Source organism: Engystomops pustulosus, chromosome 6, assembly GCF_040894005.1.
Source record: "Engystomops pustulosus chromosome 6, aEngPut4.maternal, whole genome shotgun sequence".
NCBI lineage: Eukaryota > Metazoa > Chordata > Amphibia > Anura > Leptodactylidae > Engystomops > Engystomops pustulosus.
The window spans coordinates 4,613,504-4,630,570 of NC_092416.1; the positions used below are offsets into that span (position 1 = coordinate 4,613,504).

Sequence of the window (17,067 nt, forward strand, 5' to 3'; positions counted from 1 at the left end):
GGAGGAGGAGTAGGACCGAGGAGTCTGGAGGAGGGGGAGGACCGAGGAGTCTGGAGGAGGACAGAGGGGTCTGGAGGAGGAGGAGGACAGAGGTGTCTGGTGGAGGACCGAGGAGACTGGAGGAGGAAGAGGACAGAGGAGTCTGGAGGAGGAGAAGGACCCAGGGGTCTGGAGGAGGACCGAGGGGTCTGGAGGAGGAGGAGGACCGAGGACTCTGGAGGAGGAGGAGGATGAGGAGTCTGGAGGAGGACAGAGGTGTCTGATGGAGGACCGAGGAGTCTGGAGGAGGAGGAGGACAGAGGGGTCTGGAGGAGGAGGAGGACAGAGGGGTCTGGAGGAGGAGGAGGATAGAGGGGTCTGGAGGAGGACAGAGGGCTCTGGAGGAGGAGGAGGACAGAAGTGTCTGGTGGAGGACCGAGGAGACTGGAGGAGGAAGAGGACAGAGGAGTCTGGAGGAGGAGAAGGACCCAGGGGTCTGGAGGAGGACCGAGGAGTCTGGAGGAGGAGGAGGACCGAGGAGTCTGGAGGAGGATCGAGGAGTCTGGAGGAGGACAGAGGGGTCTGGAGGAGGAGGAGGACAGAGGTGTCTGGTGGAGGACCGAGGAGTCTGGAGGAGGACAGAGGGGTCTGGAGGAGGACAGAGGTGTCTGGAGGAGGACAGAGGGGTCTGGAGGAGGAGGAGGACAGAGGTGTCTGGTGGAGGACCGAGGAGACTGGAGGAGGAAGAGGACAGAGGAGTCTGGAGGAGGAGAAGGACCCAGGGGTATGGAGGAGGACCGAGGGGTCTGGAGGAGGAGGAGGACCGAGGAGTCTGGAGGAGGAGGAGGATCGAGGAGTCTGGAGGAGGACAGAGGGGTCTGGAGGAGGAGGAGGACAGAGGAGTCTGGAGGAGGAGGAGGATCGAGGAGTCTGGAGGAGGACAGAGGGGTCTGGTGGAGGAGGAGGACAGAGGGGTCTGGTGGAGGACCGAGGAGTCTGGAGGAGGAGGAGGACAGAGGGGTCTGGTGGAGGAGGAGGACAGAGGGGTCTGGTGGAGGACCGAGGAGTCTGGAGGAGGAGGAGGACAGAGGGGTCTGGAGGAGGAGAAGGACAGAGGGGTCTGGAGGAGGAGGAGGACAGAGGGGTCTGGAGGAGGAGGAGGACAGAGGAGTCTGGAGGAGGAGGAGGATCGAGGAGTCTGGAGGAGGACAGAGGGGTCTGGTGGAGGAGGAGGACAGAGGGGTCTGGTGGAGGACCGAGGAGTCTGAAGGAGGAGGAGGACAGAGGGGTTATGAGGTTCTGTTACATGTTGGTGGGGACCCCTGGGCGCAAAATATGGTGGAGCCCTCATTGAATGTAGTTCAGACAGGGAACAGCAATCGCTATATACTACTCCCCAGCAATAACTATATACAGCCTCCTAAGTATTCACTATATACAGCCCCCAGTAACCACTATATACAGCTCCCCCAGCAATCACTGTATACAGCTCCCACAGTAATAAATATATGCAGCTCCCCAGCAATCACTATTTATAGCCCCCCAGTAATCACTATGCATGGCCCCCCAGAAATAACTATATACAGCCCCCAACAATACCTATATACAGTCCCACAGCATTTACTATATACATCCCCCTATAATAACTATTTACAGCCTCCCTATAACGATATACAGACCCCTATAATAACTATATACAGCTTCCCTATAATAACTATATATAGTCCCCCTATAATAACTATATACAGCCTCCCTATAACGATATACAGCCCCCCTATAATTACTATATACAGTCCCCCTATAATAACTATATACAGCCCCCCTATAATAACTACATACAGCCCCCCTATAATAACTATATACCGCCCCCTATAATAACTATATATAGTCCCCCTATAATAACTATATACAGCCTTCCTATAATAACTACATACAGCCCCCCTATAATAACTATATACCGCCCCCTATAATAACTATATACAGTCCCCCTATAATAACTATATACAGCCCCCCTATAATAACTACATACAGCCCCCTATAATAACTATATACCGCCCCCTATAATAACTATATACAGTCCCCCTATAATAACTATATACAGCCCCCCTATAATAACTACATACAGCCCCCCTATAATAACTATATACCGCCCCCTATAATAACTATATACAGTCCCCCTATAATAACTATATACAGCCTCCCTATATCAAAGAATTATATGCAGACTCCTATTATTGCTATATACACCCCCCCATAATAAATATATACAATCCCTCGCGGTGTCAGGGTGGATATCGGATGTACAAAACAAAGATGGTGGCACCCTGCTATAGGCTGCGCCATGACATCACACATCACATACTGCGTGCCAGCGGTAGGGCGCCCCATCTTTGTTTACATTTGATCGTCTATGGCAGAGCAGGGAACTTATTGTCAGGCACATCAGTGGGATTCGGCCCGGGGAGTCCGGAGCCAAATACACTGTTGGCGAATTGCCCAGACTTGGTGGGGGCCCCTTTAAGGGCAAACTGGTGGGGGCCCTGGGGCACGCGCCCTATGATCCCGCCCTGCGTTGGTGAAGGTGACACTACGCTTCCAGTAGGTTCTGCATCTTCTAATAACAAGGTGATAAGATCTAATAGGTAAGGGTCATCCTATAAGCCGTAGACCCCGGTGACCTCTGACTCCTCTTCTACCACTCAGCCCTACATAAACTTTAGGATTTCTACGTATTCCTGATGTGGCCTCCACCTGGGAGCCCTATTATCATCAGATTATAAGATTATTAGTCACCACTGATCAGGGCTTGTAAACCTTGTGATGTGGTTAATCCCCTCCAGGGATCATCAGGTCCTGACTTGCAGGTATCACTTGTACATAAGCATCGCCCTGACTGTCGCCCCTCCCTGGTCCTCCCCGGGACCGAGCCGTGGGACCTGTTTATATTCCACATCACTTGTAGGACTGAGGTTTCCAGCATCACATCCCATCATGAAGCTGCTCCTGCAGTGTGTGCTCTCCAGCGCCCTCCTGTGTCTGGGTAAGTCCTCGCTCAGTAACGAGGGGTAATTCATCCAACGCCGATTTTATGCAAACTCTCATTTTAACGAGGACGGATCTTGTGTCGCTCTAATTATATAGAGATATCCGGGAACCTAGCGAGCGATGTCCCGGGGATAGCGGCGCCTGCGCAACTGCACCTGGCACGTAATGAGTTAAAATACGGACCGCAACTTTTATTTGTATCTAATTTATTTGTAGCCAAAAATAAGAAATCCAGGTTATTGAATGTCGATGTAGTGATGTCACTGAGAGCCCCAAATCCTGAAAAAGGGGTCAACATAGAGTCACTGGGTGGGGCTCCCGGTACATTGGGCCCCATCTATGGGGGCATTCTGGTGGAGACATTGCTGGTGCTGTGGATGAGAGGGGGACCTCCGGGGGGCTCCAACAAGTCAAATTGCCCTTAAGTACAATGGCAGGTCCTGGAGCCCCATACAGCTCTGTACAGAGGGTCCTAAAGATGGTCGGGGACCTTGTGTGATCACCGCTCTGTGTTCCCCTTTCATTGTGGGGCCCTTATGAGTGTACTGTGTGCGCCCCATAGAGGGTGGCCCTGCGATTAACCTTAGTGTTGTCTGATCCCATATTCAGCAAATTATTGGTAACCAATAAGTATATGGACTTTAAAGATGTTGACCCTGGGACTTGAAGCCAGGACCCCAGTGCTGCAAGGCTGTAGTGCTAACCACTGAGCCAACGTGCTGCAAGGCTGTAATGCTAACCACTGAGCCACCGCACTGCAAGGTTGTAGTGATAACCACTGAACCACCGTGCTGCAAGGCTGTAGAGCTAACCACTGAGCCACCGTGCTAATATCTTATATTCTGGATTGAGAGGGACTACACCTCTACCAATACACAGAGGCATGAAAACATATATACAAATGGTACAGAGGGAACGTAGATGCTGTCAGTGCACTTTGATCCTGGTGGCCGGAGGAAGGTAAAAGCTCCTGTAAATTCTATTCTATTACTGGTGGAGAGCTCTGATACATAATTTATACTGACAAGATGCGGCTCTAGCGATACACAAGGGAAATACATTTGGGATGATACAGTAATGTTGCCAAAATTATTGATGCAATGTGATCCTGGTGCCCGTGTACCGGACCGCTGGATTATTACTGGGCCAGGAGGGGAGTCCTGCGGTACCAGGCTGGATGGGTCAGGAGGGGAGTCCTGCGGTACCAGGCTGGATGGGTTAGGAGGGGAGACCTGCGGTACCAGGCTGGATGGGTTAGGAGGGGAGTCCTGCCAGAGAACGTACATAGAGGCTCGCAGTTTGGTCCTGGTGGCTCAGCAGATCCAATGGCTTTGGTACCAGGCTGGATGGGTCAGGAGGGGAGTCCTGCGGTACCAGGCAGCATCAATCAGGAGGGGAGTGCTGCAGTACCAGGCTGGATGGGTCAGGAGGGGAGTCCTGCGGTACTAGGCTGGATGGGTCAGGAGGGGAGTCCTGCGGTACCAGGCTGGATGGGTCAGGAGGGGAGTCCTGCGGTACCAGGCTGGATGGGTCAGGAGGGGAGTCCTGCAGTACCAGGCTGGATGGGTCAGGAGGGGAGTCCTGCAGTACCAGGCTGGATGGGTCAGGAGGGGAGTCCTGCGGTACCAGGCTGGATGGGTCAAGAGGGGAGTCCTGCGGTACCAGGCTGGATGGGTCAGGAGGGGAGTCCTGCGGTACCAGGCTGGATGGGTCAGGAGGGGAGTCCTGCGGTACCAGGCTGGATGGGTCAGAAGGGAGTCCTGCGGTACCAGGCAGCATCAATCAGGAGGGGAGTCCTGCAGTACAAGGCTGGATGGGTAAGGAGGGGAGTACTGCGGTACCAGGCTGGATGGGTCAGGAGGGGAGTCCTGTGGTACCAGGCTGGATGGGTCAGGAGGGGAGTCCTGCGGTACCAGGCAGCATGGATCAGGAGGGGAGTCCTGCAGTACCAGGCTGGATGGGTCAGGAGGGAGTCCTGCGGTACCAGGCTGGATGGATCAGGAGGGGAGTCCTGCGGTACCAGGCTGGATGGGTCAGGAGGGGAGTCCTGTGGTACGAGGCAGCATCGATCAGGAGGGGAGTCCTGCAGTACCAGGCTGGATGGATCAGGAGGGGAGTCCTGCAGTTCCAGGCTGGATGGGTCAGGAGGGAGTCCTGCGGTACCAGGCTGGATGGGTCAGGAGGGGAGTCCTGTGGTACCAGGCAGCATCGATCAGGAGGGGAGTCCTGCAGTACCAGGCTGGATGGGTCAGGAGGGGAGTCCTGCGGTACCAGGCTGGATGGGTCAGGAGGGAGTCCTGCGGTACCAGGCTGGATGGTTTAGGAGGGGAGTCCTGCGGTACCAGGCTGGATGGGTCAGGAGGGGAGTCCTGCGGTACCAGGCTGGATGGGTCAGGAGTGGAGTCCTGTGGTACCAGGCTGGAGGGATCAGGAGGGGAGTCCTGCGGTACCAGGCTGGATGGATCAGGAGGGGAGTCCTGCGGTACCAGGCTGGATGGGTCCTTCTGCTCCTTCTCCTGCTCCTCCTCCTGCTCCTACTTCTGCTCCTTCTCCTCCTCCTGCTCCTTCTCCTCCTCCTCCTGCTCCTCCTCTTGCTCCTCCTGCTCCTCATCCTCCTCCTCCTCCTCCGGCTGCTCCGGTTCCTCCTGCTCCTCCCCCTCCTCCTGCTCCGGTTCCTCCTGCTCCTCCCCCTCCTCCTGCTCCTCCTCTTGCTCCTCCCCCTCCTCCTGCTTCGGCTCCTCCTGCTCCTCCTCCTCCTTCTCCTGCTCCGCGTGGATGTTACATGGGGACGCTGTTCCTTTAAGACTTTAACGACCCATGAATTTTTATGACGCGCATGACACAGGGAGAAGCACAATGTTTCCTTCACTATAAGAATCTGACATCCGAGCAGAATTATGGCTCAGAAAACTGGGTGTAACTTTATAACCTCAGTCATGGGAAAGCAACAGTGTGACAATACTGCCCCCGATGTATGGAAAGAGAAGTACAGGCGTGTGCAGGGTAACGTACAGGATGGGAGCCTTAGGTTTGTACATAAGTTAAATTTGTTGGAGTCTGAACTATTTTATAATTGTTGCTTCAGACAAGAAAAAATTTTTGCTGCCGTGACAATCGGATTTTCAAAGTTTTGCGCTGTCATGGGAACAAGGATGATCAATAAAGCTTCATTACAGACACCTTACATCTGTTCATTGCCGCCTGGGACTAAGGTCACATCCAGAGAGGTCGCCAGAGGTCACACGTCTGTAACTAGGGGTCGTCTGTAACTTGGGGTTGTCTATAACTAGTGACTTTTCGATTTCCCCTCTCCCTCTGATTTCAGGTCTCGGCCTCCGGTGTTACTATTATAAGGGTCTTCCGGATCACGCGCCTAAAGAGCAGCAGGTGCAGAGCTGTGAGGGTGCGGACCACTACTGCAGCTCTTCTTATGTCACATACAGCGGTGAGCTATGTCCTTCTGGCGTGTCACTGCTGGGGGGCACGGGTCCGGACCTCCAGCACCTCATGGGTGCAGTGCACTGGGTCTCAGGGTGACACCGCCGGGCCATGCTGATCAGTTGGTGGATTGGGTTTCCTGTAGATGTAGAAGAGTCTTGATGAGGATTTTTCACCATTCTCAGGTTGGCTCCAAGGTGGCGTCTTAACTAAAGGATGTTCTTCTGGATCAGCCTGCAACCAAACCCAGACTGGGTCCCTCAAAAACATTAAGACCAACCACACCATGCTGTGCTGCGACCACGACCTCTGCAACAAGGACCTGGTACCAGGTGAGTGGTGGGACCTCAAAAAGTCATCCTACCATCCACATGTCCATGTATCCAGGAACACATCTCCTGAGGATGGTCATGAGATGTCCTTCAGAAGGTTCTTCTCATCTCACAGGTCTCTCTTAGGTCCTGATCACCAAACCATTAACCCTTTCCTTATTGATTTCAGATCTAGGAGCGGATTCCCGCACTGAGTGCTGGGCATGTAATGGACAACCATTGGCTTGTGCTGGGAAGGATCTTCCTAGTCTCATATGTGGACCCTCTCAGAAATCTTGTGTTGAGGTTTCCATCACCAATGCTTTGAGTAAAGGTAGGTTACATCATAGTTGTATTGTTACATCATGTTTTTTTTTCCGTGTAAGGGACCCTACTTAAGCCCAGGGCCTCCTTCATCAGGAACTCAAGACTTGTTGTTATTGGGTTGGGCTACTCCAATCACATGGATCTGCCATCACATTGTGGTGGTCCAAGCTCTGGGACTCATAGTGGTGCCTGCACAATGGGTGGAGCCCATCATCCTCACGATTGTTCCCAGAGGGTGGACTCCACCGATACTTTGTGTATGTGATGGAATGTCTTAGTCTTCAGACCACGCTGAGCCTATATTTATAGACTTTTGGTCTTGGCATCTGGAAAGTACAAGGGAGCTAGCCAATAAACAGCCTGCATGACCTCAGGGGAGATACATTACTGTAAATGAAACATTCACTTTTTGGTAGTTAAACAGAAAACATATAAAGACTTTTCACACAAACCCAAAGACATAAACATGTCGGAGTGAATAGAACTCAGGTTGGAAATACAGATTTTCATAGACTTTTCTGGTGTGAATACAGACGTGAACTATCTATTGTTCATTGTCTTCTGTGTTGCACTTGTGGTGGAAATATCATAACTAGAGATGAGCAGACCCAATGCTCAAGTTCAGGTTCAGTGTTTGGGTTCAGCCAATTCGGCTAATGGACGCCCCTCACAACTGCCATGGTGATGATTGGGCAGGGGGACACTTGGCCACGTTGGGTGCGCTCATCTCTAATCATAAGGTTATATTTTATGGCTCGGGCTCCACCTTCCATTGTCACAGTGTGTCGTCTCCGGCTTTTGTCTTATCACCCCAGGAAATGTAATTTTGTGGTCCCCCTAGAATCTGCAGGTAATCCCACCTGGAGGTTATGAGGCGGCGCCCCCTGCTGCTCTCCCATCATTGTGCCGCTCATTCACATTACTTCCATCTTGTGTTTTGTTGCAATTTCTATTGTTTCTTTGTTGCTATTTTGTAATTCTATTTCTGTAGACGTCACACGCACCATGATCAAAAGCTGCAGCAACTCGTCCTCGTGTCCCGCGGTCTCTGCCTTCAGCAATGGGAAGAAGCCGCTATCCTACGCCTCCAGCTACCACTGCTGTACCGGGAGCCATTGTAACGGGGGGCACTTCACAGGTGAGACCCCCACAGACACAGCCAGATGGGAAGGACCCCGGATATTTAATTCCTTAAATTTATTATAATATCACCCTATAATTTTTGGAATGGTAGATATACGACAGTATTATTTATAGACTATATGACGGTATTATTTATAGGAATAGTAGATACACGACGGTATTATTTATAGACTATATGACGGTATTATTTATAGGAATAGTAGATACACGACGGTATTATTTATATACTATATGACGGTATTATTTATAGACTATATGACGGTATTATTTATAGACTATATGACGGTATTATTTATAGGAATAGTAGATACATGACGGTATTATTTATAGACTATATGACGGTATTATTTATAGACTATATGACGGTATTATTTATAGGAATAGTAGATACATGACGGTATTATTTATAGACTATATGATGGAATTAAATAGGAAAAGTAGATATATAAGAGTATTATTTATAGGAATAGTAGATATATGACGGTATTATTTATAAGAGGAGTCGTTATATGACGGTATTATTTATATGAATAGTAGATACACGACGGTATTATTTATAGACTATATGACGGTATTATTTATAGACTATATGACGGTATTATTTATAGGAATAGTAGATACATGACAGTATTATTTATAGACTATATGACGGTATTATTTATAGACTATATGACGGTATTATTTATAGGAATAGTAGATACATGACGGTATTATTTATAGACTATATGACGGTATTATTTATAGACTATATGACAGTATTATTTATAGGAATAGTAGATACATGACGGTATTATTTATAGACTATATGATGGAATTAAATAGGAATAGTAGATATATGACGGTATTATTTATAAGAGGAGTCGTTATATGACGGTATTATTTATATGAATAGTAGATACATGACGGTATTATTTATATGAATAGTAGATACACGACGGTATTATTTATAGACTATTTGACGGTATTATTTATAGACTATATGACGGTATTATTTATAGACTATATGACAGTATTATTTATAGGAATAGTAGATACATGACAGTATTATTTATAGACTATATGACGGTATTATTTATAGACTATATGACGGTATTATTTATAGGAATAGTAGATACATGACGGTATTATTTATAGACTATATGATGGAATTAAATAGGAATAGTAGATATATAAGAGTATTATTTATAGGAATAGTAGATATATGACGGTATTATTTATAAGAGGAGTCGTTATATGACGGTATTATTTATATGAATAGTAGATACACGACGGTATTATTTATAGACTATATGACGGTATTATTTATAGACTATATGACGGTATTATTTATAGACTATATGACGGTATTATTTATAGGAATAGTAGATACATGACGGTATTATTTATAGACTATATGACGGTATTATTTATAAGAGGAGTCGTTATATGACGGTATTATTTATATGAATAGTAGATACACGACGGTATTATTTATAGACTATATGACGGTATTATTTATAGACTATATGACAGTATTAATATAGGAATAGTAGATATATGACGGTATTATTTATAGACTATATGACGGTATTAATATAGGAATAGTAGATATATGATGGTATTATTTATAGACTGTATGATGGTATTAATATAGGAATAGTAGATATATGACGGTATTATTTATAGACTGTATGATGGTATTAATATAGGAATAGTAGATATATGACGGTATTATTTATAGACTATATGATGGTATTAATATAGGAATAGTAGATATATGACGGTATTATTTATAGACTGTATGATGGTATTAATATAGGAATAGTAGATATATGACGGTATTATTTATAGACTATATGACGGTATTATTTATAGACTATATGACGGTATTATTTATAGACTATATGACGGTATTATTTATAGGAATAGTAGATACATGACGGTATTATTTATAGACTATATGACGGTATTATTTATAGACTATATGACGGTATTATTTATAGACTATATGATGGTATTATTTATAGGAATAGTAGATACATGACGGTATTATTTATAGGAATGACCGCTGAGTCCTTGTGTCTTAGATGAGGATCCCGGGGCGGAGAACGGGTTGGAGTGTCACAGCCGATCCTCTCCCGGAGAGTCGGGCACAATGCGGTGCAGGGGGCAGATGACGCGCTGTATGGACCTGATAGGTGAGACCTCAGCCCCCGGGGCCATGGCCTCCGCTATCCATCAGACCCGCACTGACCCTGAGTCTCCTCTCACCCTCAGGTTCTTCTCCAGACGATGTGGTGATGAGCGGCTGCGCCACTGAAGCTTTCTGCCAGGGCCTGTACCCCAAGTTCAGCATCCCGGGGTGGCAGAGCACCGTGTGCTGCGGGAAATCGCTCTGCAACCAGGGGGGCAAGAAGGGAGGTTACGAGGACTGAGGCCGGCGCTACCCCGAGGAGTGTACCCTGGGGCTGGGGGTAGAGGGGCTGCCCCCAGGGTATCCCCCAGTGTTTGCTATATGACCTGTGACCTCTAGTGTCCGCCCGGTGATGAATCCCGGAGACGTCTCCATCCCGAGAGCAGCCGGAAAAATACATCGCTGTGTTTTCATATAAAAATTGTGCAAATTTTTAAAATATTTTGCTTGTTCCTGGCTCATTGGGTGATGATAGTGATTCCTGATACTCGGCACGTCATGACTACAAGCAGAAATTATCTGGGGCCCGAGCCCCCACAACAACCACCCCCATCCTCCTCTCTATACTGATCATCCCACTGATATGCTGCCGCACCCTAGCAGGTCCTAGAGGCTCACATAGTGACTAGCAATGAGCACACCAACAAAATCAGCATAGGGGGCACTATTACCACTGGGGGCATCCTGGGAGGGCATTGTTACCATTGGGGGGCCACACTGGCAGGGGAACTGTCATCCATAGGGACACATTATTACTATTGAGGGCACCAATGCTGATTATAGTGCCCCCCTAGTAATTCCCCATTATTGATAGTCCCCCATTTGTTCCCCTGATACCCAAAAGTCTTCATATTCCATCAGACCCTGATGTTTATAGTGACCCCTAATGACCCCACAGTTTTAATCTTCCCCATTAAACACTGGTGATACTATTGCCCCTCTTATATAATATTACCCCTCTTATATAATATTACCCCTCTTATATAATATTACCCCTCTTGTGCCCCCATGTAATAATAATGCCTCCGATGGTGACCCATAGGTCATAAATGGTCTGAAGGGATTGAGGGGGAATGATGCAGATATTTGGGGTATCAGATGTAAGGTTTGGGGCCAATGCCCTCTATTGACTCCCATCCCAGGACTCTGACATCTGTGGACCTGTGTGTTCATGTAATACTTAGTTCTACCACTAGATGGCGCCAGATACAAAGTGGGAGGCAGAGGATGTGACCCCTCCCCTGTCCCAGCACTGGGGGGTGCTATCACCCAGCACCCGTCTGACCAGTATTTTGGCAGAATCTAGAATCACATGGACACTTGGTGCCGCTCCTTCCATTTCTAGAACATTCCGAGGTCTGAAACGCTAAAACATCTTCATCGTAAATCTCAGAAGCCTCAAGAATCTTCTCCCGTGATGTCAACATCGAGGAATTACGACCTGGCTGCAATTTCTGATAACTCAGCAGAAAGTGACACTGAGCCGAATATTATAGGAAATTCCTCAAGTGACAATCGCAGATGTGATCCAGGGCTATGTAGGGGTTAAAGGGGCGCTCCAGAATCGCCGATACAGTCATTGTACATTATAACATCCGGATGTTCTTATCCAGGACCCGGGAAATCTTTCCCCAATCTACGACAATTTACACGGAATCTTAAAACTGCCTAAAAATTGCAACAAACTTAGTAACAAATTTGCCAGTTTGATGTTCTCCAATTACACGAGACGTCCGAGGTGTCACATAAAAAGAGACATCCGAGGTGTCACATAACACGAGACTTCCGAGGTGTCACACGACACGAGACATCCGAGGTGTCACATAAAAAGAGACATCCGAGGTGTCACATAACACGAGACGACCGAGGTGTCACATAACACGAGACGTCCGAGGTGTCACATAAAAAGAGACGTCCGAGGTGTCACATGACACGAGACGTCCGAGGTGTCACATGACACGAGACGTCCGAGGTGTCACATAACACGAGACGTCCGAGATGTCACATAACACGAGACGTCCGAGGTGTCACATAACACGAGACGTCCGAGGTGTCACATAACACGAGACGTCCGTGGTGTCACATAACACGAGACGTCCAAGGTGTCACATAAAAAGAGACGTCCGAGGTGTCACATAAAAAGAGACGTCCGAGGTGTCACATAACACGAGACGTCCGAGGTGTCACATAACACGAGACGTCCGAGGTGTCACATAACACGAGACGTCCGAGGTGTCACATAAAAAGAGACATCCGAGGTGTCACATAACACGAGACTTCCGAGGTGTCACACGACACGAGACATCCGAGGTGTCACATAAAAAGAGACATCCGAGGTGTCACATAACACGAGACGTCCGAGGTGTCACATAAAAAGAGACGTCCGAGGTGTCACATGACACGAGACGTCCGAGGTGTCACATGACACGAGACGTCCGAGGTGTCACATAACACGAGACGTCCGAGGTGTCACATAACACGAGATGTCCGAGGTGTCACATAAAAAGAGACGTCCGAGGTGTCACATAAAAAGAGACGTCCGAGGTGTCACATAACACGAGACGTCCGAGGTGTCACATAACACGAGATGTCCGAGGTGTCACATAACACGAGACGTCCGAGGTGTCACATAAAAAGAGACGTCCGAGGTGTCACATGACACGAGACGTCCGAGGTGTCACATGACACGAGACGTCCGAGGTGTCACATAACACGAGACGTCCGAGGTGTCACATAACACGAGACGTCCGAGGTGTCACATAACACGAGACGTCCGAGGTGTCACATAACACGAGACGTCCGAGGTGTCACATAACACGAGACGTCCGAGGTGTCACATAACACGAGACGTCCGAGGTGTCACATAACACGAGACGTCCGAGGTGTCACATAACACGAGACGTCCGAGGTGTCACATAACACGAGACGTCCGAGGTGTCACATAACACGAGACATCCGAGGTGTCACATAACACGAGACGTCCGAGGTGTCACATAACACGAGACGTCCGAGGTATCACATAACACGAGACGTCCGAGGTGTCACATAACACGAGATGTCCGAGGTGTCACATAACACGAGACGTCCGAGGTGTCACATAACACGAGATGTCCGAGGTGTCACATAACAAGAGACGTCCGAGGTGTCACATAACACGAGACGTCCGAGGTGTCACATAAAAAGAGACGTCCGAGGTGTCACATAAAAAGAGACGTCCGAGGTGTCACATAAAAAGAGACATCCGAGGTGTCACATAACACGAGACGTCCGAGGTGTCACATAACACGAGACGTCCGAGGTGTCACATAACACGAGACGTCCGAGGTGTCAAATAACACGAGACGTCCGAGGTGTCACATAACACGAGACGTCCGAGGTGTCACATAACACGAGACGTCCGAGGTGTCACATAAAAAGAGACGTCCGAGGTGTCACATAACACGAGACGTCCGAGGTGTCACATAACACGAGACGTCCGAGGTGTCACGCGACACGAGACGTCCGAGGTGTCACATAACACGAGACGTCCGAGGTGTCACATAACACGAGACGTCCGAGGTGTCACATAACACGAGACGTCCGAGGTGTCACATAACACGAGACGTCCGGGGTGTCACATAACACGAGACGTCCGGGGTGTCACATAACACGAGACGTCCGGGGTGTCACATAACAAGAGACGTCCGAGGTGTCACATAACACGAGACGTCCGAGGTGTCACATAACACGAGACGTCCGAGGTGTCACATAACACGAGACGTCCGAGGTGTCACATAACACGAGACGTCCGAGGTGTCACATAACACGAGACGTCCGAGGTGTCACATAACACGAGACGTCCGAGGTGTCACATAACAAGAGACGTCCGAGGTGTCACATAACACGAGACGTCCGAGGTGTCACATAACACGAGACGTCCGAGGTGTCACACGACACGAGACATCCGAGGTGTCACATAACAAGAGACGTCCGAGGTGTCACATAACACGAGACGTCCGAGGTGTCACATAACACGAGACGTCCGAGGTGTCACATGACATGAGACGTCCGAGGTGTCACATGACACGAGACGTCCGAGGTGTCACATAACACGAGACGTCCGAGGTGTCACATAACACGAGACGTCCGAGGTGTCACATAACACGAGACGTCCGAGGTGTCACATGACATGAGACGTCCGAGGTGTCACATAAAAAGAGACGTCCGAGGTGTCACATAACACGAGACGTCCGAGGTGTCACATAACAAGAGACGTCCGAGGTGTCACATAACACGAGACGTCCGAGGTGTCACGTAACACGAGACGTCCGGGGTGTCACATAACACGAGACGTCCGAGGTTTTACATAACACGAGACGTCCGAGGTTTTACATAACACGAGACGTCCGAGGTGTCACATAAAAAGAGACATCCGAGGTGTCACATAACACGAGACGTCCGAGGTTTTACATAACACGAGACGTCCGAGGTGTCACATAAAAAGAGACGTCCGAGGTGTCACATAAAGCGAGACGTCCGAGGTGTCACATAACACGAGACGTCCGAGGTGTCACATAACACGAGACGTCCGAGGTGTCACATAACACGAGACGTCCGAGGTGTCACATAACATGAGACGCCCGAGGTGTCACATAAAAAGAGACGTCCGAGGTGTCACATAAAGCGAGACGTCCGAGGTGTCACATAACGCGAGACGCCCGAGGTGTCACATAACACGAGACGTCCGAGGTGTCACATAACACGAGACGTCCGAGGTGTCACATAACACGAGACGTCCGAGGTGTCACATAACACGAGACGTCCGAGGTGTCACATAACACGAGACGTCCGAGGTGTCACATAACGCGAGACGTCCGAGGTGTCACATAACACGAGACGTCCGAGGTGTCACATAACACAAGATGTCCGAGGTGTCACATAACACGAGACGTCCGAGGTGTCACATAACACGAGACGTCCGAGGTGTCACATAATACGAGACGTCCGAGGTGTCACATAACACGAGACGTCCGAGGTGTCACATAACACGAGACGTCCGAGGTGTCACATAACACGAGACGTCCGAGGTGTCACATAACACGAGACGTCCGAGGTGTCATGTGACCACACCACCGGACACCAGGGACTAGGCTCCTACACCACCGGACAACAGGGACTAGGTTACCACACCTCCGGACACCAGGGACTAGGCTCCTACACCACCGGACACCAGGGACTAGGTTACCACACCTCCAGACTCCAGGGACTAGGCTCCTACACCTCCGGACTCCAGGGACTAGGCTCCTACACCTCCTGACACCAGGGACTAGGTAACCACATCTCCAGACTCCAGGGACTAGGCTCCTACACCTCCTGACACCAGGGACTAGGTTACCACACCTCCTGACACCAGGGACTAGGCTCCTACACCTCCGGACACCAGGGACTAGGTTACCACACCTCCGGACACCAGGGACTAGGTAACCACACCTCCAGACTCCAGGGACTAGGCTCCTACACCTCCGGACACCAGGGACTAGGCTCCTACACCTCCGGACACCAGGGACTAGGCTACTACTTCACTTCATGGCGTGTCTCTCACTTCAATGCGCCCCCTTGTGGTCTCCTCTTCCCCAGCAGGATGGCTCATTCTCCTCCATGGAGCGGAGGTCTGGGAGTCTCTTCCTCTCTCTCTCTTCCTCTCTCTCTCTTCCTCTCTATTTTCCTCTCTCTCTCTTCCTTTCTTTCTCTTCCTTTCTCTCTTCCTCCCTTTCTCTCTCTCTTCCTCTCTCTCTCTCTCTTCCTCTCTCTCTCTTTCTCTCTCTCTATTCCTCTCTCTTCCTCTCTCTCTCTTCCTCTCTCTCTCTTCCTCTCTCTATTCCTCTCTCTCTCTTTCTCTCTCTATTCCTCTCTCTATTCCTCTCTCTTCCTCTCTCTCTCCTCCTCTCTCTCTTCCTCTCTTCCTCTCTCTCTTCCTCTCTCTCCCTTTCTCTCTCTCTATTCCTCTCTCTCTCTTCCTCTTCTCTCTCTCTTCCTCTCTCTCTTTTCCTCTCTCTCTTCCTCTCTCTATTCCTCTCTCTCTCTTTCTCTCTCTATTCCTCTCTCTCTTGCTCTCTCTCTCTTCCTCTCTCTCTCTCTTCCTCTCTCTCTCTTTCTCTCTCTGTATTCCTCTCTCTCTTCCTCTCTCTCTCTTCCTCTCTCTCTCTTCCTCTCTCTCTTCCTCTCTCTCTCTTCCTCTCTCTCTCTTCCTCTCTCTCTCTATTCCTCTCTCTCTTCCTCTCTCTCTCTTCCTCTCTCTCCCTTTCTCTCTCTCCCTTTCTCTCTCTCTATTCCTCTCTCTCTTCCTCTCCTCTCTCTCTTCCTCTCTCTCTTTTCCTTTCTCTCTTCCTCTCTCTATTCCTCTCTCTCTCTTTCTCTCTCTATTCCTCTCTCTCTTCCTCTCTCTCTCTTCCTCTCTCTCTCTCTTCCTCTCTCTCTATTCCTCTCTCTCTCTTCCTCTCTCTCTTCCTCTCTCTCTTCCGCTCTCTCCCTTTCTCTCTCTCTATTCCTCTCTCTCTCTTCCTCTCTCTCTTTCTCTCTCTATTCCTCTCTCTCTTCCTCTCTCTCTCTTCCTCTCTCTCTCTCTTCCTCTCTCTCTCTTCCTCTCTCTCTCCCTCTCTTCCTCTCTCTCTT

General features: G+C 49.1%; 1 protein-coding gene across 1 annotated transcript; it reads left to right on the plus strand.

Annotated features, from left to right (window-relative positions):
- The first annotated feature begins 2,861 nt into the window (after positions 1-2,861).
- On the plus strand, positions 2,862-10,857 carry LOC140065290 (uncharacterized). Its single transcript, XM_072112884.1, has 7 exons — positions 2,862-3,019; positions 6,350-6,469; positions 6,648-6,794; positions 6,964-7,107; positions 8,092-8,238; positions 10,310-10,420; positions 10,500-10,857. Exons 1-7 carry the CDS (start codon positions 2,971-2,973, stop codon positions 10,655-10,657), a joined length of 876 nt encoding a protein of 291 aa, XP_071968985.1. The 5' UTR covers positions 2,862-2,970; the 3' UTR covers positions 10,658-10,857.
- Positions 10,858-17,067: the final 6,210 nt, after the last annotated feature.

Bases quoted from the DNA above. Each gene is read 5' to 3' on its own strand.
- LOC140065290 (XM_072112884.1), top strand. From the start codon at position 2,971: ATGAAGCTGCTCCTGCAGTGTGTGCTCTCCAGCGCCCTCCTGTGTCTG. The intron at 6,795-6,963 runs GTGAGTGGTGGG...TATTGATTTCAG, and splicing joins CAACAAGGACCTGGTACCAG to ATCTAGGAGCGGATTCCCGC. The intron at 7,108-8,091 runs GTAGGTTACATC...CTATTTCTGTAG, and splicing joins CACCAATGCTTTGAGTAAAG to ACGTCACACGCACCATGATC.